Below are 20,844 nucleotides of genomic sequence, written 5' to 3' on the forward strand. Positions count from 1 at the left end.
AGCTGTTTGTATCTGTAGACGTTTCTCATTTTGTGTCCGTTAGAAAGTTTAAGAGGAATGAAATACAAATAAGCTCTGACTTCACTGAAGAGAGGAGCGCAACAGTAACTCAAATTGAGGTCTCTGGCGCCTCCTCTCGGTCGACCGCGTAACAACTGATCATTCAGTTCAAACCTTTTTGAATCAATATATTTCTATCTTATTAAGTTTTCACTCAAATGGTCATCAATGACTGAATCAAATGAGTATGACTCTGGTGTGAAGCTTTAGTGATGCAGAGGTGACTTGTATTTCTACTTAACTCTATTTCATTGTGTCTGAAATGAATTTTCAACTTTCAAATAAATTACAACAAAACAAAACTATTGAAACAGTGTTTGCGCCATTTTTCTTCACTGATCTTTCATCCAGGATTTATGGAAAATTGTCATTTTCAGCCGCAGACAAAATGAGGGCTGTTTGAGTGAGTGACCTTCTGAAACCTTTCCACCAGTCTGGGTTGTATGTATCATCATGACTAGTGAGCAGCACATCATCTTTCTCTGCAAAGTACTCGCTCCACAGGAGGATTGTGAAAAGTGGTGGAAACCATGCAGTGATTCCTTTGATGACATGAAGGGATATTAATTCAAAGCTACATTCACTGAAGTGGGGGGGAGTTTAGGCGCCGTTGTCTTGAGCTGTGGACTTGTATGAAAACAAAACCTCGGCAAATACAAAGACAAAACAAAAACCAAACAGACAAAGTGTGACACCCAAAATATGTGATCACAATTTTTGTTATTATAAATACACAATATATTGTTCATATATTTGTTGGTGGATGTTGCACAAACAGGTACGTTTTTTCAAGGCCTTTAAGAGTCGTCAAAAAATGGCATACTTCAGAAGAATACAACCGATGTACAACCGAGGAACAAGGCCAAAAATCAAAATAGCAATAAATAGATATATAAGAGAACAAAGGGAGAAAAATAAAATCCAGGCAAAAGCTATTATTTAGATAAAAAAATAAACTATTCAACTGTACAGTCTTAAAATTGTATTTTGTTTTATTTTATTTTTCACCTCCAACAACATTGTCCTCCACGACTTGACTCTCCTGTACTCCATGAACCCCTCCCCCAAATGGCCTCCAGGAACCATGGGTGGTACACACAATGCAAGTTTACATTTGTTATATAGCAACAATAAGTATCAATGTATCAATGAATAATGCAATGAGTACATACTTACATACATACATCTTCAGTTCACCATACATTAACAACACGTTCTCAAAATGCAAAGCAAATCGTCAAAAAAAGTAAAATAAATATATAAAAATTTAACAAAGAAAAATGACTTTTTGTGAATACTGTACTGTACATTTTTGAGAACTAACTGGACCGAGTTTTCTTGTTGTCTCTTGGTTGTCTTTCGTGTTGTGCACGAAAGCGTATGTCTACACGTGTTCACCTTTAAAGACGATTTAGAATGTTATGGCAATGTTTGATACTGAACTGAAATGGAGGTTTTGCCAGGCAAAGGATGTTTCAGTGCACCGTCACATAAGCTGAAGTTGCTGGTGGAAAACATTACTGTGACAACTTGGTTACTACCTGAGCTGCACTTCCACAGTGGACATTGAAAAGAGCTACAAACATGGCCAACAATATGGTGGAAAGAAAAGTCAAATTCAATTCGAATTTGTTGAGTTGATAGGTAAAATTTCCATTCCCTGAGTCACGAGACAAAACACGGCTCCGGTTGTTTACTGAATTTATTGCAATAATTTATAGGTACAGCACACGGGGATAAATCCTGTGACACAAGTGAGTGAAACGTGTAAGTTTAAAGTCTTGAATCCAACGGGGTGTAGAGCGACGACAACACTGCTGACTAGTGAGAGTTGTCTTTGTTGTCTTTTTCTCCCCCAGAGAAGTGTGAGGCACAGTTTGGCAAAAGCTGCATCGACACGCGTTATTGTGCAGGTGCGGATGCTGGAATCATCTGAGGCATTCAAAGCAACACGGCACGTTTTTGAAGAGTCGGTAGTACTCTTCCTGAATCTGGAAGCAAAGCAGAGAAACTCACTCATCAAACGGCAGAAATCCGCAGGATGAATGTGGGAAAATGAGCTGCATTTACCTTCCTGGAGAGCACACAGAGGAAGATGAAGATGAACATCCCCTGGAAGGCGTTGGTGATGGTGAACAGGTAGGCAGTGAGAGTGGTCTCGTTCAGGATGTGCAGAACGCCAAAGGCCCAGGTGGCTCCCAGGACAAACAGCAGCGCCAAGGCTCCACGTGCGCACGACCTGAGGGTGGCCACGTGGGAACGACTTCAAATGTCAGAGGGGCGAAGCAGTTTTATAGTATTTATTCATGTATTTGGATGAGGATTTCATGGTTTATTATGTTTTGTTTCTTTGCCTAAAGTGTTATTCCCAACGTTTCAAACACGGTCACACAGTCAACTTGGAAAAATCCCATAAAAATGACCAAAACAACAATGATCTGAAAAATGTTCTTTTCTAATCTGAAATTTCTATTTAACTATTTACTTCCTCTACAATTCACGTTATTAAAATTATTATTTATCATTTGATCAGGAAGTGAATCTTTAACTTGCAACTCAAGTCAATAATTGACTTGGCCACTAGAGGTCTCTCGATCCCCTCCCTTATCCCTAGTCTGGTCACTCCTGCAGGTTGAGTCGTTGCTGTCGAGTCTCATATGTTCTCATCCATGTGGCCGGTTGATGACTTTGTACAGTTAGATAAGAGTAACTTTGATAAGAGGATGTTGCTGTGGCTGGCAGTGCAGTGCTGCTCAGTCACCACTCGAGGGCGCTGCAGTGCACTTTATGAAAGAGTATGTCTCAAAGTGTCAGACTATTATAAACAGTACTTGAGATCATCTCTACCGCTGTTTTACCTGATGTTTTCGTAGTGGCTGATTTCCGGCTTTTTGACAGCGGTGTGTCGGTAAACTTTGAAGATGATCACCCCAAACGCCAAGAGGTTCACCTGGAAATGGCGAGAGAATTATAAAGCAATATGAAATGACATTATCGAGCAATAGATTTTCATTTTAAACTCACCAGGATGATGAGACACGCTGGTCCGATGAAACTCCAGATGAAGTGATTTTCTGTGCTGAGCCAACACCTACAAAAACAAGCGATGAAGACATGCCTTCCATATTGTGAGTACACACATGAATATGTTTCCTCATATCTTGAAGTGATGATTTAATGCTTCATATGTCACAGTTTTGAATCCTGATAGAAAAATATTTAAGATGATACACTTCTTTTCAGTGGTCTTCCTTTATGAAAGTGCATGTGATGAAGTTTTCAGTACAGCTGTTTGCTGCATTTTTTTTGTATCAAATTTAATTTGACATCTTTCCCTTGTTGGTGAACTAAGACTCATCTCAAGATATAAGAGACTGTGGGCAACTTGTCAAGTCAAATGATACAGAGAGAAAAGTTTTCTGCCCAATCTAAGTGTTTAATCTTCACTTTGGCCAAAGCTTTTTGCAGTGATGAAGCAACGTCTCGTAGGTTGGAGCTAATCCTGGACACATGATGCAAGAGGTGGCTGATCCACTTTAAATAGACACTTTCAAACAAAGTCACACCGACCAACGCATCAGTGTCAACATCAGTGTTTTTAAACTGGTGTTTTTAAATGGACATGAGTTGCTGAGTTAACTGTTTATTGCATGGTTAAAAAGTAGAAAAATATATAATGAAAATAAAAATATAATAATAACAAGAAGCAGAAGAATAAATAATTTAAAAAATGTAACGATGAAGTGCCCTTCTATTTATGAGTTTTTAAAATTTCAGAGTTTCTGAATTTCTACTTATTTATTGATTTACTTTAAGTAAACTTTTAAAAAAAGTTTATATGCTGAGTGCATTAAAAATGTAAGCTTTCCTGAATATAAATGAGATGATCAAAATGGTGACACTTAAAAAATGCATGATGCTGGTGGTGGTGTGACGCAGCACCATGTTTTTAAGGCCACACACCACTGGAGGATTTTGACACTTACGCTTTATCCGTGCCGTAATATTTGGAGCCCAGTGTCGCGGAGATGGTCACTACCACTGCAGGGCTTCCGTAGCCAAAGACGTAAAAGTTGCGGTGCAGGAACCCCTTGTTGTAGATGACTCCCACCAAAATTAAGTAAAGATGGATTCCCTCGATACACATCCAGGCGAACGCAGCCAGGAAGAAATAATGCAGCAGGCCAGCGATCACAGCGCAGAAGAGCTGAGGAAGAGCACACCAGCTCTGTTGCTGTTCTGCGAACAGTATGAAAGGCCTGATGACGTGAGCTTCACCTTGTGTGTGTTCATGTTGATCCCCACCAGGAAGATAAACTCAGCCATGAACAGACTGCAGCACAGGTTCTTGTGAATGGTGGTTCTGGTGCTCTGGATCCCGCTGAAGAACCAGAAAGTGAAGATGCACATGGACAGGCAGATGAGGGAGATGATCATCCCGAGCTGCGTGATCCGGGTCAGGATGTTGTGGTGGGCCACAAGCTGTCGGATAGATGGAGCCACTTCAATTTACAGCTGGATTTTCAGATGCTATGAATGCGAATTCACAGTTTAACTGGTGTGTTTAATGTCATACCGGCATCCAAAATGGGAAAAAAAGGGAAGAATATTAAAGTTATAATTCATTTCAAATTGAAAGTCATGTTATTCTATTATGAAAATACCAATATAGAGCACCTAAATAAACAGTCAAATTCCACTTTTCTAATTTAAATTTGAGAATTGCATTATAATAATGATAATAATAATTATAATTAATAAGTGTTTTTCATTGTTTTTTTATTGTTTTGTGTAATTTTTAAGTACATATATGTAAAAAATATACTTCAAATATATAATATTTTATTATCTTCTCATGTTTTCATTGTTTTTTATTGTTTTGTTTACTTTTTTGATGTATGTCTGTGTGTATGTAATAAAAATATATTTTTTAAATGAATTTTTTTTCATGTTTTCATTGAAAAAAATAAATAAGTAAAAAAAAAATATATATATATATATGCTTTCATTGACATATACTGCTTATACTATATATACAGTATATATCAATGAAAACAAGAAAAATATATATATATAATTTACCTGTAGGCAACTCTGGACTAAAGAAACAGACGGTATGAAGCAGAGGTGACCTTTGTACTTTGCTAGTGAGGATGGTTCGCACCATCTTGTTTGGACACTCTGGGACCAAAAAGAGATCAGTAGCTAAAATAGCCTTCATGTTTTTTAATCCAAGATCACTCACGTTGGCTTGTCCCGACGACATGAGGATAGCGAAGTGTGTGAGGTGGTTACAGGAGCAGCTGGTCGCGTTGCTGCTGACAGACACAGTCTTGCAGCCCTCCGTGGCCCAGCGACCCTGCTGCCTGTCCGGTGTGTACTCCCAGAAGACACATTTGGTCACATCAGCTACAGTGTCTATGGGCTTCAGGGGATACGGAGATACAATGCGTTTTTTATTTCATAAGTTTGTGGCAGGTGACACACCCACCATGAGCTGAATCTGCAGGTTCAGGTCACAGTCACACAAATGATCTAAATGCAAATGACTCAATGGGAGAGATAACTTTTCTCAGTACTGTACACAAGTTGTGTATCAACACTGTACGAACAAGTGTGTACACGCTGTACCTCGATGTGTCTCAGGGTGAAGGTGACATGCTCAAGCTGGTACACGTCAGCAGGTTTGAGGGCTGCAGCAAAGACTTGCGAGTTGACAGTGATTTCCCCTGATCCGGCATAGCGAGAGTAGTCCGTGACACCGGGGTCAGTGCTCGGCTTCAGGATGTCACCGATGCTGTCATATCGCGCAAACACCACGGACACCGTCTCTGACGGAGGACAAAACATGAACAACAGGCAGGTGGTGCGGTGAGTGAGAGTAACTTTAGTCAGAGCAGAGTCACAAAAAGTGGACTCGTCCTTCAGCTGTACGTCGACATTCATGCTCGGATAGTTTCACGCAGCCGTAACAGGCATGTCTCACCGTTCCTGTCTTCCTTTGGTGGTTGCTTTGGAGTCAGAATCATACGATCCCCTCCCATGTGGGCTGATACTTTGCCGTTTGTTTTCCTTCCATCGAGGCTGAGGAGTTTCATCTCTGACATTGAGGGTTTGGAAATCACAGAGAAATCAAGGATTTATACAAAAGCTTTCCAGAACGTGGCTCACGGCAGGTTAGCGAGCCGGTGGGGAATAAATTAAGTTTTCAAGAGCATGTGTTGATGTTCATCTTACCCATTTGCGAAGCTTTGATTTCAACCTCAGTAGGTGTTTGAAAGTTTTTGGCCAGCGTCAGAGCGCTTTCTTCGACCGAGTGTAGCAGCTTGGTGATGGTCTGCTCTCTTCGCTTCTCTTTCATCCTGCTCCAAGACATCAGCTCATCCTTCTCCACCAAGTTGCTCACAGCTCGGACTAAATTCTGTGGAAAAGACCAGTACCTGACTGAGATTCATCTTTCCATTCAGCAACTATTATTATTATTTTCTATTGATAGTAAAATGAGATTATCAGTATCTGTGTTCACAGAATGGGTGACTGTTTAAAATCGTCTTGGTCTTGTATTAAAAATGCAGATTCAGGCTGCAATAGTTTCAGGGGCTACAGCTTTTATACCGACACATAAATGTATGAATTTTACTCTATAACCTATGGGATTGCCTGCGTTTCACTGTTTTAGTTTATCAAAAACAAAGTTTATTTATTTATCTATGTACTACTGGATATGCCTGTGGTACATATGCCATGTTGTACTAGCAACTGACATTTCAAACACCTAAAATGTGTGAAGCAGATGAAAGAAATGTGATGCAAGTTAAAGATAAATATATTCAACCACATTATGAGTGTAAATGAGCAGCATGAAAAAGTGGATTTCTATTCATTCATCATTGTCACACAGTAATATTATTCAAAACCAAATCCAGAATTGTGTTGACATTTAGCCCAAATATTATTTTCTCGTATATTTATTTAAAACACATTGTATATATATTTTTTTTCAAATTTTTATTTTCTCTGTTATTATCTAGCTTAACTTTTTCAACAACTTGAGCTCACGTTTTCCTTTGTTCTTCCAGCAGAATGATGCACGGCAGTTTTAGCACAAGCGCCTAATATCTGTGGCGCCGCCACTGTTTCCAGAAGATTAGTTTCCTCAGCCACAGATTTGGCATCAGTCCCAACTCTGGGCCTAGTTTTCTTTCATCTGTAGGAACACTGTGCCTGACACTCTATGCTGGCAGCACCTGTCACGAGTGATGGACTGATGAAGCTTCATGAAAGTGTCCTTATGTTCAGAGCACTGTAGGTGGCGCTCCCAGTTTAAGAATGATGTGAGGTTTCACTGAAATCATGGTTGAAAGAGAGCGCCATCTAGTGGGCTCTGAAGATGAGGGCAGTGTTTCATGAAGCCTCATCACTTCCTCCCTCTCTCTTTCCTTTGAATTGTGGGTGGAGACAGGCTGCAGTCACATTCATGTTTGTTGTACACTACAGATTGTGGAAATTAGAAATATGGATTGTAGTGTAGACTAGTGTACTTCTACCACATGGGAATTGTGGTGTGCAGCAAGTCTTGCACGAATATGATGTCATGTGCTGTTTAGCCTGGACTAACTTTGTCCCTTTCGTAACTGTTCCACTTTCAAACAATGGTGTGGTGCGAGGCGACCTGCGCTGGGGCTGAGCCATTTTTCATTCCTCTCTTTTTAAGCAGATGAAAGCATATTTGCATGGGAGGCAAAGGTTTGAGTGGGCAGTAAGATTGATGAGCGGAGATTACTCTGAGAGTGGAGTTGATGACAGATGGCTTGACTGTGAAATCATTTTCCCCGGCAGCCAGCGTCGATCGACTTAGGGCCTCCACATATGCAATCACTTCCACTGAGGTGAGCTCTCCAGACGTCCGTGCCGCCAGCTCCCTCAGCAGACTCTCGGGCTCCGTCAGGTTGCTCATCTGAAAGGAGAACAAACTTCATGTTTGGCTTCGTGCGCTCGGTCAGGAACTCTAAACAGATGATGTATTACTGCTGTTGTGACGCAAAACGGATGGGTAGAGTTCAACGAACTTTGGAGGAAATGCTGATAATGCGACAAAGAAGAGATGGCTATGTTTTGGTGATGTTCTGGAAAACATCTGGCTACAGGAATATTTGGAAGGCTTCTATCTGTAGTGGATATGTGATGTCATCATAGTGCTTCAAAAAACATTTTCAGGGCCCACTAGATGGCGCTCTGTGCTCTAAAATCTTTGGCTTTTCAAAAACGAGTGGTGGGCTCCTGAGGCTTCATGAAACAGTGTCCTCATATTCAGAGCCCACTAGATGGCACTCACAACTCTAAAACCTTTGGGTTTGAACAGCCGTTTGAATGAAACCTCAAATCATTTTTAAACCAAGAGCGCCACCTAATGGGCACTGAAAATGAGGACACTGTGTCACAAAGTCTCATCAGGCCAATATCTGTCAATGACATACAGTGGTACCTCGGTTTTTGAACGTCCAGGACTTCGAACAAATCAGAGGTCGAACAAAAAGTTTTTTTTGCTTCGGATTTCAAATGAAAATCCAGAATTCGAAAGAAGGAAAAAACATAACATGCGCGCACCGATCATCTGACCCATGACACTCTTTGTTATTGTGTATAACGCAGCCTCTGTATGCAGACGTGTCCCGTTAGCTACATTTACTGACTGTTTTTTTTTCATATTGAGGTGTAAAACCTTTCCTGTCTCCACACTGGACCGTGGTAGAGTGTCACAGGGGAGGTGCTTGAGCGCTCACTCCAGGGTTTGATGTCCTGTTGTGGGCTGGAGCTGGGACAGGGATGAGGCGAGTCTGGGACAGAGCGTTACTTGGTTTATGACTTTGTCACAGCCAAACTGCACAGAAGCGCACATTCAGAGCTGGACACGCACCGGGCACCTCTTCACTTCTGGAGAGACGTCACTCACTCGGCAACCCCTCCCACATGCAAAAAGAACCGTATATCTCATGTCCTCAGAAGGTGCTCACTTTGGACCTCCTTGTCCATGCAAATGTTTGCTTTCAACAATCATAAACATGATCCATGTTCCATTCAAAAGTGTCTTAAAAGTTGCTTGTTGCTTTTGAAGTCAAACCTTGAGTTATTTTTATTTATTTTTTTCAACTTAATGCTTAAAATGAGAAAAGCTGAATGAATACTTGCCTAATTTTTTTTTCTTATTGTTAATAAATTGAAAAATCTGAATTATATATATATATATATATATATATATATATATATATATATATATATATATATATATATATATATATATATATATATATATATATATATATATATATATATATATATATATATATATATATCTAGATAGATTTTTTTTTTTGCTATTTATTGTCCACTCGTGTGGGATATTTTTTCATAAGACTGAATGAAATCGATCTCTGTGGCACATCATTCACATTTATTATTGTCAGTACCGGGATTGAAAAATACTTTTCAATGGTGCGTCAGTTGAGAAATATCACTTCGCAACTAAGTTTAATGTTGATGCAATTCATCGTCAGCCAGACGTTCACAATCTGTCCAACAGATGGCGGTATCGTCACAGCGAACAGCGTGGAAAGAAGCGCCAAAAACTACTCACATATTCCAGTGTTCTGTTGACGGTCTGTGTGGTGCAGCCGTTGTTGTCATGGCAGTACTTTAGAGGGTTTTCTGGACAAATTAAAGGACACAGATGAGTGTGACGATTCACTTAAAGCTTGTCTGGGTTTTAAAGGTGCTCCTCGCTAAACACACGTCTTTGAAAATAAATTTTATTTACAGATGTTTTTTTTTTTTTCAGTGTGTGTGTGTGTGTACAGAGAAATGAAAGGTGTTGAAATGCAACAAAGGTGGACGATGTATGGAGGACAAGACTTAAAAATAGAGGCTGATTCATGCCTGTGTGTGTGGGGAAATGTTGCGCTTTGTATGCGCACGTCTCTGTGGCTGAGTGTGCGAGTGGGCTCTTTGGATACTGACCTTTACATCTTACACCTCTCTGCGGATGAAAGTGCTTAGTGCCTGAAGTTGGGATGTAATCACGCTGACAGGTGCAATAGAAAGATCCATTCGTATTATGGCAGTTGGAGTTTGGTCCGCAGGCTTGTCCGTCCTCGCATTCGTCAACGTCTGCGAGCCAACCACAGGCGACGGTTCAGCGGGAGATAAAACAGCATCACGCGTAAGCCGCGTCCTCAAAATAGAAAAGGCTTCTAATGAGTTCGTTTAAATCTAAGACTGGTGGCGTAAGCAGTCAAATGAAATTGATGTGATGCTTTACAAATGCAACTCTTGCAAGCGGGTTGCACGCTGGAATATTCATGATCTTCCCTGAAATCTTGTTTTAATTCTGAATTAAAGCTGAGCTAGTGTGCAGCTGGGGAAGTCTATTTATGTGTGTTGTGCTCCTGGTGAGAATGGAGAAGCTTTTTTTTTTTTTTTTTTTTTCCAGACGAGCAGATGGGAAGGAAGCAAAAGGCCCGAGGACAAATCACCTCCAACATGTTTATCCACTACAGTTCAGTGAAAGAGAAAATAGTTCGAGACCGCTCACCAGCTCTAACAACAGTGTGCTAAATGATGTGACAGTGAAATCCAGTAAATCTCCACCTGCTTGAAGCTGACACATCCGTCTTTTGAGATACTAGCATTCGCGTATGTTGACTGCCGTCACCAGAGAAGAAGCGCTCAGCTTTACCGACGCAGTCGGTGCCATCGTTCGGCTGGAACCTGGCCCGTCCTGTTGACTTGTAGCCAGCCACACATGTACAGTAGTAGCTCCCCGGCGTGTTGGTGCACTTCCCTTTGTCCCCGCAGATATTTGTCACATTCTGGCACTCGTTGTCATCTGCGGGGAGAAGAGCAGGATGCAGGTGAAAAACGAATAGAAAAGAAGACGTTAATACAACAGAAGTTGCCGGGACAATGTGAGAATATACCAGTTAAACATTTGTCCTTCTGTTTCTTCAAAGGTTTGAAGGTCAGTCAAGTACAGAACCAGCTGACTTCAAAAGTGCTCTTCAGTCAAGGGCATTTATTTATTTATTAAGACATGAAGATTGAATAAGGTGAAAACTATTCTACCTGATATACTGCAACCATTTCATTGAAATGCATCTGAACTATTTTACAAAAATGAAATTATAAATAAAAGACTATTTGTGATGCTGTTAAACGTCTGAAGGTTATGTGGCTATTGAAAAAGAGGCCTGAGATGGGAACCTTCCAGGAAGCTGAGTCTCAGCTTCATTTAAAAAGGAGCCGGGACTTCAACACATTTTGATTCATTTGCTTCAGATTAAATGATCAATCGAGCCAACAGACGTATAAACCTTCATCCACGGGGAACATTTGTCAGTCCAATAATTCTTATCATTATAAAGTGTGTGATGTCCAACTCAAAATTTAATTGATAAATGAGAGGAAATGAGAGGATGGACAGAAAATCTTGTTTAAAAAAAATCTTCAGGATCGAAGTGTGTGCTCCAAAAAGTTCCCTCATCCCTGGAGCACGTGAAGCACATGTGCACAGACAATTCTAAACTACTTCATGCTCAGCTAACATATGTCAGAAGTATTTGTCAATCCAGAGTCAACCCCAGCAGGATCCAGGGAAACGGAGATCAAACCAACCTTTATTGTCATTTATTTTGGTTATATTTTGCCTGTACATCACCTTCCCTTGTGCTGTGCTGTCACAGCGCCATGTGCCAGATGTGTGTCATGCAGGTAATTTGGCTTTTTCTTTCTCATTCTTGGTCTGTTTTCTTTTCGCCTTCACGTCTTGCAGTTAAAGGTTAAATTATCTGTGAGGCAGTATTCTTCTGGCAGCCATGTGTGCGTGTTTCCAGCGCATGCTTATTTGGTTTTGTTCTTAGTTCCTCCCTTTTCCCCTGTGTGTGAGCTTTTCACCACCATGTTGCTTTGTATTGTATTTTTTTTTTGGGCTTAGTATTTTGCCAGGATTTTTTTTTTGGCTTGTTTATTGTACTCCACAAGCATGTGATTCACTGCTATGCGTTTAGCTCAAACCATCCTCACTCCCATGGCGCCATATGTTGACGTTGGGAACGTTGTCTTTTCCGTCCTGTACAGACGAAAAAGGCAACCTTCAGCGTTGCATGTTGGCGCTTTGACGCACAAACAAAAGACGGGGTTTGGGGATAGGATAAGCCATGGGATGGTGCTCGGTTTTATAACTTGTCAATTGCTATTTAAAGCCCATTAAATGACCGTGAGTTTTGAGTACCGTCCCTAAGGAGGAGAGTCACTAAGGGGTTACAAATAGCAATTGACATCCAGTGTGATTCAGTAAAGAGAGCTTCAGCACGGCACCCAGCCACACGTGCCAGCCAGCCCCCACCGCCAACTCCTGTGTTACTTCGTATATCAATACATTTTTTAATTTTATTCTTTATTAATGTCTCCATGCTGCTGGTTGCCACTTTCACTTGGGATTGGTGAACGCATGGTCTCTGACACTTGTCAGTCCTGTGCTAATGGTGCTTGAAGAAGCAGTGTCTTCGTCTTGGGAGCCCATGAGATACTGTAGCTCTCTCTGCTCTAGAGGAAGCCTCAGCCTCTGCAACTTCCTCTTGGTCGATTGGACCTAACATCGGAAATAAAAAAATGGATGTCTACGGGAAGATCAGAAGTTATTTTCTGGACCACTTAACCTCACGCCCAGGATCACACATATACTGCACCTCTATTTGAATGATAAATAATGATGTGAGTTTCAACTTTGTTTGTCGTGTAATTCATGATTTATTTGCTTGTGAAATTATTTGGACAACAAATCAAACTCAAAAAAGTTCTCCAGCAAAGACTCATCACCAAAATACCCTTGACACGCACCATAAAATGGTCTCCTCGTTTTCTGCGTTCACTAGGTGGCGCTCTTGGTTTTCAATTGTTAGATTTCATTAAAAATCCTTGTTCAAAGTGGAAGGTTACTGAGCCCAGGGTGCCACTTGTTGACAGTACTTGTGGCATCAGAATATATTTACGCTCCGTGGCTGTGTATTCATCGTCCGTACATTGCCCCGGGGCCAGAAATGGTTCATTCCTGCGCTCAGATGAGAAACTAACATATAAAAAAAAAAATGAAAAAAATGAAATGATTCCAGTGATTTATACTGAGCTAGCGTTGTAATGTATACGACTGTTTGAATAAGACTCGCGTGATACAGTCGGATAATAAATAACATTAGCAGATTACACAACTCCACTGCTGGCACCATTTAACAATCTGCGTCATCCCAGAATCACAGCCAGTCTTCTCTCCCTGAGATTCATGGGTCATTGTTCTTTCTCCACATCCTTTTTGCCGAAGTGCGCGGACAAAATTTAGCATAGATAGGCAGGGGAAGAAAATGAGTCCAGTCTCTGGAGGGAGTAATGCTCAGTAAGAGCAAGAGTTTACTCCATTTAAATGTATGAATACTCATCACATCTTTAACCTCGGGACTGTTTGGCCCTTGAAAAAAAAAAAAAAAGAGAAGAAATGTTTCGCTGTTATGGAGACTGATTTACGCACTAAGCTAGGTTGATCTTTTGAGGTAGAAAGAATATAAACAGATGGTAAAATGACTTGAATTTATTATAAATAATTGCCTGGCATATTTCAATTTGTCATCAAGAAACCAACTTGGGAAAAGATCCTGTGGGAACCATCACAATGGTCAACATTCGGGGTTCATCAGGGAACAGTCCTGGCCCCATTCCCGTTCACCCTCTACAGTGCTGGCAACACTTGCTAGCTATGTCTAGCTACATCTGGGGGTGGATGAAGAGAATGATTTCAAGGTCCAAGTCCACCTTGTTTTTTACGTCTGTGACGTTCAACGATAGTCCAAAAAGGAAGGGCAAAAAAAAAGTATCATCCGCAAAAGAACATGCACGATAAGTTGGTTGTCGAGGATGAATCCGTCCTGAAAAACAAGTGTGGGCTGCCAAAAGCAGAACAATAGGCTGATGTTGAGTCGAGCTGCCCTGTCACCATGGGGAAGACGAACGACAAGATGGGCACTGCTGGGTTCAGTATGTTGACGGCAAAATGACTCGTAGAACGCAATAATGACGGTTCAAAGTCTTAAATGTGCACCGTTCTTGACATCTTTCAGTTTGTGTGATCTGTTACTTCAGTGAAACGTCCCAAAGTATCGGCACTACTGACGCTGAAGAGGGTTATTGCAACCCTGCTTTTAAGAATGCAACAGCGACTCTTTCATTTCCATGTCGTCTGGGAGCAGACAGAAGAATAAATCTGTTTTTTTTGCTTTGAATCTTGCTCCTTTACTTCCCATATGCTGCACATCTGTAATGATGGAATTGCTAACCAGACAGAATTGCTATTTCACATAACTCATTTAACCGAAATCCAGCTCCGGAACCGACACCTGCGCCAATTCTACAAACTTCCCCCGATTCCTTCCTCCTTTGTTGTGACAGTTTGTTCTTCATAGTAACAAAGGCGGCCGTGTTGAATTGAGGGAAAGCGTGCGCGTTCACACAAATATTGACAAAACAGGTCCATGGCAATGACAGGCTTCTCAGCCCAAAGTTTGACATGAACTCCAGTCCGCTCGATTGAACTTTCCTCCATGTTAATTTCAACGCTAACACATCTGATTGTGGCCCACTTGTTTGTCAAAGTTTGAGGCTCCGCTGGCGACTTCACAGAGCCCCAGATGCGGATGCTGATGCGGTCCGCTGGCTGTGGAAAGTGCCGCTCCAGCTTTATTTTAACCACCTTTATGTTCCTGCCTTTACTGGAAATGACCTGCTGACACTTGTTTTCTCTTATCAAGGTAGGATGGACACGTTACGCTTCCTCTCCTGTGAACCAAAGGCGCCCGGCAAGGGAAATCCTCTGCTGTGATGAGGGACGGGGGGTTTGTTCAAAAGGGAAATGCCTCTTGAACACGTGGGACACTGGGATGCTGTAAATGGCCAGCACACACGAACCTACTGTCTTTTTGTTTTTAAAAAGGCAGCTGTTTTCTTTCAGTAAAGAGGTGCACAAGGTGATCTCATTTCCAAATCTTCATAGAAAACACACAAGGCTTCACAGGATGCACGAGTGATTCATTTGATTTCGAGTTAGTGAGAATGAAACGTCATGACACGTCTCACCAGCCTCCTATGAAGCTTCACTTCCACTCAACCTGCTGCTCTGTGCCACAGCTCACCACTGTCAATCATCTCCACCTTTTCCACCTCCCCTGCAATCTCCTCTTCATCTCCATCGATCCCCATTACCCTGAATGGTTGTCTTTAAATGTTGGAACTTTTTTCTTATCAATGGATATGCACCTTGTAGTTATGTATTACTACTATTTATTCAGCTAACTTTGCTAGAATTATATATATATATATATATATATATATATATATATATATATATATATATATATATATATATATATATATATGCTCCTTTACTTCCCATATGTAAAGGAGCATATATATAGCTATTATATATATATATATATATATATATATATATATATATATATATATATATATATATATATATATATATATATATATATATATAATAGCTTTTGATTTTAAAAAGGACAAATAAGTCATTCTCCAAACCACACATTTATCCATTTTATATTTTACTTTTATTTATTTTGTGAAGAAAATATTCTAATAAAAAAAGACAAAAGATTATTATTATATAAAAAACAGATAGATAGAACTGATGTTGCAGTGAACACACTTTCAAGGTCTGGAATCCACTGCTTGACATGCTTTTGTGTCAAGTGACTGTCTAAAAAATCACAAATGTGTCTGGTTAGAATACAACCAATTACTCATGTATCATTTCTGGGGTGACATAAACAAATAATATGACTACTACTACTAGTACTGCTACTACTACTACTACTACTAATAATAATCATAATAATATTCATCATAATAACAAGAAGAACAGACCGTGTTGTAGATGAGCTGGTCTCACCAAGAAAGACATGTAAATACATTTTTTCAATGTGGCAAATACATTATTACATCTAGGTTGTGTATTCTGATGGGTTGCAGTGTTAGACTTGTTCTTGCCCGTTCTTAGTCTTAACCTTGACTCAACCTTGTGTTAAGTGGTCATGACAACACCAGATGGAACTAAAATAAATAGGTTTTTCATGAGACATTCAATCTGTCGTTAGAAATTTGTTTGATTTCTGTTTCGTTTGAAAAGAAATTCAATTTGTCAGTCAAGTCTGCAGTACTGTGCTGAGCACCTTCTCCCGCACTGATGGAAAATGCCCCAAAATTCTGTATTTGGAACCTTAGTGTAGCCAACAACGGATTTACTTTCTATTTTAGTTTCTTGTAAGATGTCCATGTAATTGATCGAGCATGTTTATTGTAACAAAATATGGCCCACCTATGAGTAGTAGTGTTTTTTCCCCCTGATTTGCAACATGTAAACTGGGCAACTGATTTGCCTCCAGTGTGGAAGTTTCCTGGGGAAGAACTGAAGGCGCCTGATGGATGAAAGGGGGACTGTCATGCAGCCTCATTTGTGTCTGAGCTCTATGTGAATAGACTTACCATGCCTGAGAAAGCAAAACTGAGACAACCCTTTCAAAAAAACTCCTCAACAAACAGACGCATGTAGCTAAGCAACTCTTCCCTACAAACACCCACCTGCTGAATAAGAGACATAAAAAGGGTAAAAAATATCAACGTTCTATTCTGTCATCCTCCATCACTCAGAGCTCCACAGATGTGATCTCCTCATAGCCGTCCACTTCCATTAGTTCGACGGGGTTGCCATCTTTTGCCCGCTCCGACTGTGTACCGGATGCATCGGTTATCGGGTAATAGAGAAAGTACCATCTGAACTTTCTTGCCCTCCATTAAATTGAATGGCATCACGGTGTAAATGTGAAACCTCTATTAGCCCTGAAGCTCATTGTGATTTTGGTTTCAAACTGACTGCCTCTGTGTTTACACAGCGCTCACATTTAGATTTACACGCTTTGGTTCAGGAAGCCAAAAGGGTTTGAGGAATTCTAAACAGCACAGAAACAAAACAGCAGGAACAATGCTGGCTGAGAGGCAATGAGGCCATTAAAAATGTTACAGCTGTGTGCTGGAGATATCTTTTTTTCACGTTGTTTTCTCAGTAATTAACTCTCAATGAGGCGGCTGGCAGGCAGGACAAAAATAACAAACACGAGTGTCGTACAAGGAAATTAAAAAAGTTTAAGCCAGAACTGTAACCGATCCCTTTCTGCGCATACGGCTATACAAATGAGGAGTGAATCTCCAAAGCTATTGGATCCGTGCCCCATGCGCTCGGACCTGCCGCTGAACAGAAAAGAGAAGAGATGTCTGTGAAATCTTTGTTTCCAGTACAGTTTCTCCTGATCGTAAATGGATTTGTTTGTGATCCTCAGGCTGACAGTTAGCTGGTAATGGTGCTTTCTGACAACTGTGTCACTGATAGTCCTGGCTCCCCACTGCATGCTCTGAAGTGCAAAACTTGATTTTCTCTTCTACATTGCAACTTGGAAAACAAACTGAAGGAGACATGCTGAGGAGGAATGCAAGTCAGTTTCTACTGTCAATATTTGGTTGCTAGATGTAATGAGAATATCACATCAACAGGGCTGACTTTAGTTTCCTGATGTTGACAGGACTAAAACTGCATTATAAGGCTACTGTTCCTATGTTGTCACTGACCTATGCACATGAGGGTAGCAAAATGTGTCGTCTTTTGATGGCGCTTTCCGATGCACTTTAAAGGGGAGTTTTCTCTCATGTGTTTTCAAGGCAGCTGTCACTGTATCATTTATGTATGAAAACAAAAACATGGTGAAGGAATCTGGCCTCCAAACTGTGTCCAAGCTGACGCTTGGTGATGATGTCACACTGTTCAATACGACTCTGCCATTTTACCATTTGTTTTTTACTGGTTGAATATTTGCCAACACTTCAAATTCACATATTCAAAGCCCAAAGATGAAGACAAAATAAATAGAAATCCTACTGGCGCAGCATCACATTTACAGGGTTCGTCTTTTGCTGACATTGTTGTTTCGTCAATTTTGTTCATGTCAGGTTTAATCTGTAATAAATATCATTTAGTCCACGGCAAATTTGCCCGACAGATTCATTCAAAATATTCTTATTTTTGTGCATGGAAATGTTTCATGTGTTGAAAATGAATTGCTTTTAAAGCACTGGCTATTTCTTATTATGATTGTTACTGAGGACAATACATGAAATCCCACAAAACTGCAAATAGAAGTGACACCATCAGAAGGTGACAGCCACGACAAACTTGTCATGCAGGTCATGTTGAGCACCTACTCTATCCTCACATGTATGCTCCTGCGAAATCTTGGACTCATGGAAGTGCATGAATGGCATTACTCTGATCATCTGTGGAAGTAGCAGAGCCTGATCTTGCGTGGCTGTGGTGTCAGTCATTCAAATGCATAAGCCAAAATACTTTATTTTATTTATTCATTTTGTTGCCACCATGAATGTTCTCCAGTTCTAGACTAAGCCACATGAGTCTCTATCTCAGCATGAGCCACTGACTGCCATCTCAGCAGCACAGGACTCACTTTTTAACATATTGTAATGATATTGTACATTTTCATGTCACAATAATAATATTGATAAACATATGAACAACAAACTAATGTTGTGTATGGCTCATATTTGTGACTCACAAGAGCGACGGTTTATTTTTTGTTCAGTCTAATTTCCCAGACAGGAATCAGTTTGTTTTTTAAAGTGCCACCGTTGTGGCACTGCATGTAAAACCTGTTGCAATAGCCTTAAATTGTTCATCTGCGGATGAATATTAGAAAGGTATTACAACAGTGTTCCACTGGGTTCAATACCAAAACCCCCTCAAAAGAGCAGTGAATGGCCTTTAAAGGCCTTTAAATTAGGCATGGGTGTAGTGGCCATCCCAGTCATCCAGAAACAGCCAGTGACAGAGAAGCATTATTGTTTTAGTCTTCAATTGGTTGGGAATAAACTGCATCAACAAACATTGAGATATGAACAACTATATATTCAGAAGGTTATCTAAGAGGCAAGTTATCATGGTGCTGAAATCCTTCTGATGTTTTTCTTATTTAACCTTATCAGAATGCCTCATTTCATTATCTTAGAATTACTAGATGAATGAATAAAGTTAAATATTAAAATACAATTTTAAAGAAACCAAATGGAAACGCGCATATGAAAAAAAAAATCTAATCAAACGCACAAACACAATTTTTTTTGTTTTGTTTTTGTCTTAAACATGTTGAGTAGCAAATACGTTGTCAAAAGCCGAAACATTTCAAATTTATAAATAAAAAAACTGTATCATATCTTGTGAAATTCATTCATGCGTTTTGATTGTATAATATCTAGTGTATAGTAGAATTCTTTTCACTTCAGTCATGTCATTGTCTGACATGTTGATGGAAGAAGACGGATTCATACAAAGCAGCACAGTATAACTACATTCCATAACTTGAAATAAAAAGAACATGCATGTGTCAGAGCATGAAAGCAGTAAACTCGAAGGTCATACGTGTACTTTTTAACAAGCAAGGCACAATGGCTGAAAGTCTGACAGCTTACTGTAAATACACATATTTATACTTTTATATTTACCATTGCAAAACGTGGTCCCGTCTCCAGTGTATCCATGGTTACAGAAGCAGGCCGTGTTCGACCCATTCAGGCTTTTACACGTCGCGAGTTGGTGACAAGAATCACAAATGTTAGCGAAGCTGCATGGGTCCATCAGACTGGAGAGCCATGCTGCGGGGACGAAAAGCACATTCATCAATACTTGGTAAAACCACTGGCGGGTCTCAACATCTCTCATATTTCATTTAGAATCTTTCAGAAAGCAACTTTTCAAAGCGCTAACTACATTCATAAAGCGATCAGTTCCCAAACACATCATTCCACAGAGTCACATACCTGTCAAAAGTACTAGTTTCATTGGAGACTTTAGGAAGGAGTCCATGATGCGTCGGTACAGCTTTTTGCTTTTAGCATGGAGAACAGTGGGCCGGCTGCTGACGTCATCCACTTCCTTGCATCACTTTTCCTGTTTCCCTAAACCTGGCCCTTCCGCTCGCTCGGCTTAATCTGCTGTGTTCCAAAACAGACTCCTCCGTCCCCTTCACCTTCAACTCTGCTTCACGCTCTTCTTTCACTCCGCAAATATCAGGAGTTTTAGGATGATTTTTTTTTTGAGTTAGCTCATGACTTCTTTAGATATTGTCACGCCGAATTTAAAAAGCCTTCGCTGCACTGACAAAAACAAGGTTCAAAAACAATGCAAGACTGATTTCAGTGAAGGATGATCCCTCCCTTCCGCCAGAGATTGGACAGAACGTTCTTCACATTCCTCCGCATCTTCCCTCAACCCTCGACCCCGAAGTGACTTCTCCACTGAAATACAGCTTATCAATACAAAACATTCATTTTTTTTACACTTACTAATATACTGTATTTAGCAGCCTTGTTTTTTAGGCCTGAATGTTGCTCTTGGGCCTGTTTGTTACATTGTGAGCCATTGTGGTTTGTCCTGATGTCCTCCACCAACCAGCTGCAGACACCTGATGTCAGGAGCCTTTAAATTCACCCACTGGCTCCTCCTGAGTAGCGGCTGCATTGTGTAGCGGCTGGCCCTTCACTTTAAGAGACTTTGATTCTGTGTTTGTGTTGGCCTTCATTATGGAGTCTACGTGATTATTTTGAGTA

General features: G+C 40.4%; 1 protein-coding gene across 1 annotated transcript; it reads right to left on the reverse strand.

Annotated features, from left to right (window-relative positions):
* Positions 1-982: 982 nt before the first annotated feature.
* On the reverse strand, positions 983-20,116 carry adgrl4 (adhesion G protein-coupled receptor L4). Its single transcript, XM_053854294.1, has 16 exons — positions 20,056-20,116; positions 19,741-19,890; positions 10,793-10,942; positions 10,075-10,224; positions 9,695-9,765; positions 7,844-8,017; positions 6,298-6,481; positions 6,047-6,160; positions 5,692-5,891; positions 5,306-5,485; positions 4,339-4,542; positions 4,047-4,267; positions 3,085-3,151; positions 2,919-3,010; positions 2,131-2,299; positions 983-2,051 (listed from the first exon to the last, which is right to left on the reverse strand). Exons 1-16 carry the CDS (start codon positions 20,099-20,101, stop codon positions 1,989-1,991), a joined length of 2,235 nt encoding a protein of 744 aa, XP_053710269.1. The 5' UTR covers positions 20,102-20,116; the 3' UTR covers positions 983-1,988.
* Positions 20,117-20,844: the final 728 nt, after the last annotated feature.

Source organism: Synchiropus splendidus, chromosome 1 (assembly GCF_027744825.2).
Source record: "Synchiropus splendidus isolate RoL2022-P1 chromosome 1, RoL_Sspl_1.0, whole genome shotgun sequence".
NCBI lineage: Eukaryota > Metazoa > Chordata > Actinopteri > Syngnathiformes > Callionymidae > Synchiropus > Synchiropus splendidus.

What these genes read in the sequence shown, in the direction of transcription:
- adgrl4 (XM_053854294.1), bottom strand. Translation starts at nt 20,101, where the DNA reads ATGGACTCCTTCCTAAAGTCTCCAATGAAACTAGTACTTTTGACAG. An exon ending in AATCAAAGCTTCGCAAATGG is followed by an intron (nt 6,161 to 6,297) that starts GTAAGATGAACA and finishes CCTCAATGTCAG; the next exon opens with AGATGAAACTCCTCAGCCTC. An exon ending in TCTGTGTGCTCTCCAGGAAG is followed by an intron (nt 2,052 to 2,130) that starts GTAAATGCAGCT and finishes CTTTGCTTCCAG; the next exon opens with ATTCAGGAAGAGTACTACCG.